The sequence below is a fragment of the Anas platyrhynchos genome, chromosome 36 (genome assembly GCF_047663525.1).
Source record: "Anas platyrhynchos isolate ZD024472 breed Pekin duck chromosome 36, IASCAAS_PekinDuck_T2T, whole genome shotgun sequence".
Classification (NCBI taxonomy): Eukaryota; Metazoa; Chordata; class Aves; order Anseriformes; family Anatidae; genus Anas; species Anas platyrhynchos.
In genome coordinates, this window is record NC_092624.1 from 3,068,720 (window position 1) to 3,077,486 (window position 8,767).

Below are 8,767 nucleotides of genomic sequence, written 5' to 3' on the forward strand. Positions count from 1 at the left end.
ATGGCAAATGGAAAAAAGGGTACAGACAGTGGCCGCTCAGGCTACGCAGGCGGGTGAAATAAAAAGTGGTGACTGCATACTGCCAAAGGAAGTAAACCTGACAGACTTGGGAACAGAGGCAGAGACAATATCTCAGCATGTCAGCATTGCCACTGCCACCGCCCACAAGTCCAGCGGCACTGCCCACGGGGGGTCCCTTTGATCCCTGAGATTGTTCAATATCTCAGCAGCCCTCAGCGCCCCGCTGTTGCCACTGCCCACAAGGCCAGTAGCGCCGCCTGCGGGGGATCCTTTTGACCTTTGATCATTGGAAATAACTTCATAGAGAAGCAATAAAGGGGAAGGGGAGGGGCGGGGGGTGAAAGAGGGGGCAGGGCTCATTTTCCAGTCCAAGTTCAGGATCGTGGGCAAAATGACTGGAACTGCTTCCAGCGGTACCTTATTAAAGAACTGTGTAAGACGGTGATCACTTATGGGTTATTGGCCCCGTGTATGCAGTCCCTGCTGGAGAATGTCATGACAGGACAGCTTTTAACCCCCCTTTGACATACGACAAATGGCGGCCATGATATTAACTCCGACACAAAAATTATTATGGGAAGAGAAATGGAGAGCCTTGTGCAAACATGCAGTGCTCTAAAATTTAGAAAGGCAGTCAGGGGATCTGCTTTTCAGAGCTGGTATGCCTCAACTGATGGGTACAGACCCGATAGTGGATCCACGCCTTTAGGCACGTCTAGATCCAGATATCCTCTGGCTGACTGCGACCCTAGCCCTCCAGGCAATGTTAAGAATCCCAGAGACTGCAAAGCCCGTGCAGTCCTTTACAAAGGTCCAGCAGGGGGTGTCTGAACCATACATGCAGTATATAGATCAGCTTTGCGAGGCACTATATAAGCAGATTGGCAATCGGGAAGCAAAAGGAACCTTGCTACAAAAGCTAGTGGTAGAAAACACAAATACCAATTGTAAAAAAGGTGCCACAGGCTCTGCCTGTGAATACAACAATAGCTCAGATGATAAAGGCGTGTAACTGAGTGGGTTCTATCGAACATCATACTGAATTGCTGGCATCCGCTTTTGCAACAGCACTAAGCATCAGTCAGGACCCCAAGGATCAGAAAAAATGCTATTGATGTGGAGATCTGAGCCACCTAGTCTTCACATGCCCCCGGCAGTTCCACCCACTTTGTGTCCCAGGTGTGGGAGGGACACCACTGAGCAAGCCAATGCCGCTCTAAATACAATGCAGAAGGGCAGCTTTTGCTGCCACGGCAGGGAAATTGTAAAGAGAAGCGCTGGGCAGGGCCGTGTGACACAAGCACCCCTGCCTCCAGGTCAAAGAAGGAACTTTCCACAAGGGAGGGCTCCAAATGTAATGCTAACACAGGGTCCAGTGCCACCTGCAGTCCCATTGCCATGATTACCACCATGGACACCCTCTCAGCCAGAACCAGAGAGAGCACAGGAGTGGATGTCTCCACAGTAACAGATGCAACTTTGTGGGCTACTCATGTTCATAAAGTTCCATTGAATGTCAAAGGGCCAATTGGGAATGACTACAGTGCATAGCAGCTAGAACGATCAAGTACAGCTTTGACTGGATTGTTTGTTTTTCTGGGGATAATTGATGCCAAGCATAATGGACAAATCCAAACTATAGCTTGGATGCCGTCTCCACCGTTGTCAATACCAAAGAGAACTATAATTGCTCAATCGATTCTTTTCCAAGCGGTAGTACTGGCTCTGGACTCTATCAGGGGAGCAACCGGATTCCCCAAGGTGTTTTGGGCTGCCGACATAACCTAGCATCAGCCAATGCTTACTGTTACCCTTTGGAATAACTGAGCACCCACACTCCAGTCAATGCAAGATGCTGGTGGACATTGGAGCGGATGGTACCATCATTCCCATTAAAGATTGGCCCTCTGCTTAGCCCATGACAACTCCCACAGGCAGATTGGTTGGAGTGGGAGGAATGTCAAACACCTTTCAGAGTGCCACGATGCTTACTATAAAAACCGAAGATGCTTACTATAAAAACCCAAGAAGTGCCACAATGCTTACTATAAAAACCACTCTTACTTTAAAAACTATAAAAACTCCCACAAGCAGATTGGTTGGAGTGGGAGGAATGTCAAACACCTTTCAGAGTGCCACGATGCTTACTATAAAAACCCAAGAAGGTACTACGTGCACAGTACACCCTTACATTAATAATATCCCCATCAGCCTGATGGGGTGAGATGTGATGGGACAATGTAAATTCACCATCTACTCCCCTGAAAATCAGTTCCAGGGCTCCACTGGGCCTGGCAGCAGGGGTGCCAGCACCTCATGGACCGCCGTTTCCTGGTGCTGTGGCTGACTCTGGCCCTGAGGTTGTTGGAGAGGCCAAGAACCACCTTTGTCCCTTCCAAGGGACACCTTTGTGCCTTCCAAGGGGATGCGGCTGTGGTGAGCATGCCCAGAGCCCTGCAGCAGCCTGTGGCAAGGCAAACGTAAACACGGCGGCCACAAGCCCTGCCTGCCCTCCTCCTGCCATGCTCTGTCAGGCAGCTGCAGCAGAGGGGACCCACAGCCAGCCCCTGGCTGGGCTCTGCCAATCGCCTCTCCAGTGCCATCACTGCTGCTTTGGGGCACTCTGTGACATGCTGGGTGACCTCACAAGGCCTGCTGGCCAGCACATCTCCTGCAGGGCAACCAGGCCTCACAGCGCCTGGGACCTCACCACCAACCTTCCACCCCCTCCTCTCCCATTCCCTCAGCCCTGGCCTTGTCTCTGCTGGCAACAGCAGCCTTAAGAGGCGCTTCCTGGCTTCCCCTCCCCTCCTGCCAGCTGCTGCCCACTCGGGCTCCTGTCTCACTATTTCAGTCCCTGACAAAAGGTCCCTCCCCAGCTTTTCTGTAGGCCTCCTTTAGGTACTGGAAGGCTACTGTAGGGTTTCTCCAGGCTGAAGGGAACCAGCTTTCTCAGCCTGTCTTCGCTGAAAAGGTGCCCCCAGACTTTCAATCCCCTTTTTGGCCTCTTCTAGACTCATTCTCATACTTCTATGCCCTTCCTGAGCTTGCGGCCCAGAGGTGAATGCAGTACTCCATGTGGGGTCTCACGAGAGCAGCATAGAGAAAAAAAATCACTTCCCTTGACCTGCTGGACAAAATTCCTTTGATGCCACCCAGAAAATATTTGGCTTTCTGGGCTGCAAGCACACATTGCCAGCACACGCGGAGTTTCTCATCAACCAAAATGCCTACGTCCTTCTCCTCACAGCTGCTCTCTATCCATTCTCCACCCAGCCTGCATTTGTGCTTGGGATTGCCCCAACCCAGTTGCAGGACCCTGTACTTGGCCTTGTGGCATGTCATGAGGTTCTCACAGGAAAATCTCTCAAGCTTGTCAAGGCCCCTGTGGATGGCATCCCTTCCCTGCCACGTGTCAACTGCACCACCCAGCTTGGTGTCATCAGCAAACTCACTGAGACTGCACTCAATCACACTGTCTACGTACCAACAGATGTTGTACTACCAATGCTGTAAGCCCACTGGAGATGGCCACCAGAGTTGATGGGCACAATCTGCCCTTATTGAAGCCCTGTTGGCTGTCACCAACAGCCACCAGTTGGCTGTCACCACCAGTCCAGAAAGACAAGGTAGCATGACATAGCAGAGAGGGATACTTTCAATAAAACTGTGCAAGAAGGGTGACAGAAATGTCAAGGGAACACTGGGGCCAACCACCCAGAATAATGTCAGGGCTCTGGGAGGTGCCCATATCTGAGCTGGCCTCGTGCACTGCTCATCCACGCAGGGCTGGTCAGAGACACGAGTCCCTGCCTTGCACACACACACAGGCAGAGTACTGAAGCGCTTGCAGGGTCCCCCTGGCTCCTGCAGCCACTGCCGGAGGTTGGGAGGCACGTCAGCCCTGTGGAGAATCACCCTGCTCCGCCCTCCTCTGAGATGCCCCGAGGCATGAGGAATGGGCACAGGACCTTGGAGGTTCAAGGAAGCACATCCCAGAGCTGCATTCAGGTCTTGCACCTTGGCCTCCAGTTGCTGCATGGCCACACAACAGCACTAGCACTAAGATACAGGAGTGGCCAAGCCTTTCACAAGAGCTGCATTTAGGTCTTGCACTTTGGACTAGTCAGTCTCTGACAGTGCTTTCCACCTGGACTATTCTGTGCTATTCAGGCAGATGCCCCATAGACGTTACTCTCAGGATGAAGGGACCTAGAGATGCTGTCTGTCCCATTGGCCTTCATGTCACCCCTAGGGATAGGTGATGGCTTTTGGGCTCACTCTTGTTCCTCTCTCCATGTGCGTACAATGTGCCTGTTGGTAGTATCAGCTGCAAAGAGTTTCTGTTCCCATGTCTCCCCTGCACCCAGTCTGCTCTTGTCTCACGACGTCCTATGTCCCAGGAAGCCTTTGGGATGCTCTTTGAGCATGTACTGATGTGACAGCAACCCCAAAAGACAACCTGAGCCTTCAGACACGTCCCTTTTAGGAGGGAAATGCTGTTCTAGAGGCTAGCTGTGTCACCAAAATGCCCACTGGCCCTGCTTGTGGTCCCAGCACAGCCACACAGCAGCAAGCTAGTAGCTAGCACCAAGCTACAGGAGCAGCCCGGTCTTACATCACCAGCAGGGCTCAGCAGGAGAGGCTGGCAGTGGCAGGTAGGATCAGCTCTTCTTAGACAGTGCTGGTGCTCCCTGGCCATGTTGCTGGGCCACGACCCTTTTCCTTCCACCTCTGCACATGGTCACTGCCTCTGTAGTCATACAAAAGGCCTCAGAGAAAAGATATAAGAAAAAAAATATACTTTATATGGTTTAAATTTAGAACAAAGATGAGGAATATTATTTCAAAGTGAACAAAATTACTCAGAATATTACAGGAAAGTAAGAACAAAACAAAACAACAAATAAAACCAACAGGCATCGCCTATGGTGAGTAATGTTTTCAGTGGTTTTCAGAAGAGGAGAGGCAAGAATGTTAATTGATTATGAAAAACACCTGGTCATCACTTTCCACATGGCATTCTTGAGCTCCTGGTTCCTCATGCTGTAGATGAGGGGATTCACTGCTGGAGGCACAACCGCATACAGGACTGCCAGCACCAGGTCCAGGAATGGGGAGGATATGGAAGGTGGCTTCAGTTGAGCAAACATGATTGTGCTGATGAAGAGGGAGACCACAGCCAGGTGAGGAAGGCATGTGGAAAAGGCTTTGTGCCGTCCCTGCTGCGAGGGGATCCTCAGCACAGCCCTGAAGATCTGCACATAGGACAGCAAAATGAAAACAAAACAACCCCCAAATAGAATAGCACTGACCACCAGAACTTGAACTTCCCTGAGGTAGGAGTCTGAGCAGGAGAGCTTGAGGATCTGAGAGATTTCACAGAAGAACTGGTCCACAACATTGCCGTTGCAGAGAGGCAGTGAAAATATATTGGCAGTGTGCATCACAGCATGGAGAAAGCCACTGCCCCAGGCAGCTGCTGCCATGGTGGCACAGGTTCTGCTGCCCAGGAGGCTCCTGTAGTGCAGGGGCTTGCAGATGGCAATGTAGCGGTCACAGGCCATTACAGTAAGAAGAGAAAATTCTGCTGAAATTAAAAAGACTAGCAAAAAGACCTGTGCAGCACATCCTGAGTAGGAAATCGCCCTGGTGTCCCAGAGGAAATTAGCCATGGCTTTGGGGATAGAAGTGGAGATGGAGCCCATGTCAATGAGGGCAAGGTTGAGGAGGAAGAAGTACATGGGGGTGTGGAGGCGGTAGTTGCAAGCTACAGCAGTGAGGATGAGGCCATTTCCCAGCATGGCAGCCAGGTAGATGCCCAAGAAGAGCCCAAAGTGCAGGAGCTGCAGCTCCCATGTGTCTGTGAATGCCAGGAGGAGGAACTCCGTGATGGAGCTGCTGTTACACATGTACTATCTCTGAGCAAGGGAGCCTGTCCAAAAGAATCAGACAGTGTGAAATGTAATTTCTTCTCTGACCAAAATCCATTGCATGTCTCATAGAATACCCTACAAACACCACACTGCCTCATTGACTTCAGGAAGAGCTTTCTGCAGCTCCATGGCTTACCTCTGGTTGGTGCTCTGAGGGTGCCACAACAAGCAGGGGGCTGTGCTGTGGAGTCTGCAGCAGGCAGTCCTGGTTTACGGCATCATGTAAAAGAGAACCAGGAGTCATCTGAGAAGTCCACAGGCCAAGGACATCTCTCTGATCTCAGAACATGAGGAGAAGGTCAAATAATCCCTTAAGAAACAGCAAAGGTGATGTTGGTACGGTCTGTAGGCTGAGCTGTGTGAGGTGCCTCAAAGCGGCAGCAATGCTCAAGGAGCCTTAGTCTCTAATACAGATGTTACTACTCCATTACCATCCCTCTGCCTCAGCACACAGTCAGAAAAATGGAAACAGAGACTGTAGAAATTGCATTGCCTTCAGGTAGCTCTTTCCTTGCAGTTCTACTGTGCAATGCCCTGCAGAGGTGTGGGGCTGTAAGCAGCCTGCTCCAGGCAGCAGACTCTGGGCAGCAGCAGGATCCTGCCCTGCCCTGCCCAGAAGGTTCCTTCCACCCACAGCTTCTCACCACAGCCGTTGGGCAGCTTCCCGGGCAGGCTGAGTGCTGAGCCTGGCAGGCAGCAGAGACCCTGCCCCAGCACACAGCCCCTGGAGCACAGCAGGGACCCTGCTCTGCACCACAGCCCTGGCCACCCCTGCCTGCACCCCCGGCTGTACAGAATGCAGCCGGCCCCAAGAGAAGGGAGCCCTCGGGCCCTGCATGCTGACCCTGCACCACACAAGCCCTGCCTGCCCTTTAACTCCAACACCGAGTGTCCTCCTGACAGCTCCCATCGGCTGAGGGCTGTGCCAGCTCCAGGAGAGCCTGGCGGGGTGCACAGCAGCATTGCCCTGCACCCAGAGACCTACCATGGGGAGGTGGCTGTGAAGATTTCTCCCCCAGCAAGCTCTCCCCCTGCATTCCCCCCCCAGGATGCCCTGAACCTCATTCCCAGTTCTCTCCTTTCCCCATGCCTGCTGCAGGCATTGCCCCCAACCCTGCTGCACCTTGCAGAGGAGATACTCCTGGACAGAGCTGTGTCTCTGCATTGCTGCCTGCTTGCCAGGAGCTCCGTCCCTCCATGACATTAGCTGTCCCAGCTCAGCAGCACAGGCCCAGCCCAAGGCGTTTTACTGACCCTCCCGGTGGGTTTGGGCAGAGCCCAGGAGCCTCAGACACTTAGAGGAAATAGAAGACATTTCTCAGGTAGAGAATGCAGATGCAAACACCAAAGCCTCTCACGGCGTTAATGAGTCCCACTGAGGGACATTCCTGACAAAGCCCCCCCATGGGCTTGTTAGAGCAGAAAAGTGCAAGCAGTGATGATGGGGATACCAGGCCAAGTAAAGGTGGTCTTGATGCTGAGGAAACCCTGATGTGTCCCGTGAAGTCCAACAGTCAGGCCCTGACCCCAGCCTCTGGGAAGGGAGATCCTGTCCCTCCAGTGGGATTTAGGGCTCCTCCTGGATCAGTGCAATGTGGGCAAGGGCAATGCCAAGTACAAGGCTACAGAAGGACATCTCCTAGGCTCGTGGAGGGGGATGAGGAGACATAGCAGGCAGTGAGCAACATAACAAAACTTCCTTGCAGAGCGGTAGCACTTTCCAGTCCCTGATAACTTGTTTGGTTTGGGCTTTACAAATTCTTTGAATGTTGCATATTGTAAACCTGGGCCTTGACTGATGTAACATGTGGGTTTTGTTTATTAGGATACTGTGGTGCAGATATAAAATCCTTATGTACTGAAGCTGCGCTGTGCTCTCTGCATCGACGTGATCCTCAGATCTATGCAAGGAGGGAGAGATTGTGACTAGACATTAATTCTACTAAAATAAAAGCAAAGGATATTCTATGGCTTGGAAGAGGGTTGTTCCAGCATCAAACAGGATTGAGGCTTCACCTGGACATGCATTGTCGCTCATTTTTAGAGGCGAGAACTTCAATGTTAATGCTAATGCGTCGCTTTGTCATGGAAGCAGACCAGGTTCGTCAAGCAGGACCTGCCTTTCATAAACCCATGCTGACTGGGCCTGATCGCCTGCTTGCCCTGTAAGTGCTGCATGATGGCACTCAAGATAATCTGTTCCATGAGTTTCCCTGGCACTGAGGTCAAACTGACAGGCCTATAGTTCCCCGGGTCTGCCCTCCAGCCCTTCTTGTAGATGGGCGTCATGTTTGCTAGCCGCCAGTTGACTGGGACCTCCCCTGATAGCCAGGACTGCCGATAAATGATGGTAAGCTGCTTGGCCAGCTCCTCTGCCACTTGTCTCAGTATCCTCGGGTGAATCCCATCTGGCCCATTTGTTTTTTGTTTTTTCCCACCCCACCCTCCCATTGCTTTCTTCAGAAACTGTTGCACACTGTCATTGAGCTAACTCAGGGATCTGACATATTTCCCTTGGACAAAGTATATGGCATGATTAATCAACGTATTTACATTGTGGAGGTAATTTTTTTCTTTTTGTATTATAGCATTTTCTGTCACTGTTATGCAGTATTCGTGCATTCTGGCTATCACGGTTATTTAGCATTGCTCTTTACTGCTTAGTTGTCTGTGCTCAGACAACAACAAAAGTCAGACTTTCTCGTTTCAGTCTGGAAAATGTTTCTCTGTATTGCAAAACCATTGATATATTTGGCAGAACTGTTGGCAGTTTCAGCAGGAAAAAGCTTGAACTTGAAGGCAATTGGTCC

At 51.4% G+C, this 8,767-nt stretch overlaps 1 protein-coding gene across 1 annotated transcript; it reads right to left on the reverse strand.

Moving 5' to 3' along the window:
• Positions 1-5,006: 5,006 nt before the first annotated feature.
• On the reverse strand, positions 5,007-5,933 carry LOC140000975 (olfactory receptor 14C36-like). Its single transcript, XM_072032089.1, has one exon. It carries the CDS (start codon positions 5,931-5,933, stop codon positions 5,007-5,009), a length of 927 nt encoding a protein of 308 aa, XP_071888190.1.
• Between the last annotated feature and the right edge of the window lie 2,834 nt (positions 5,934-8,767).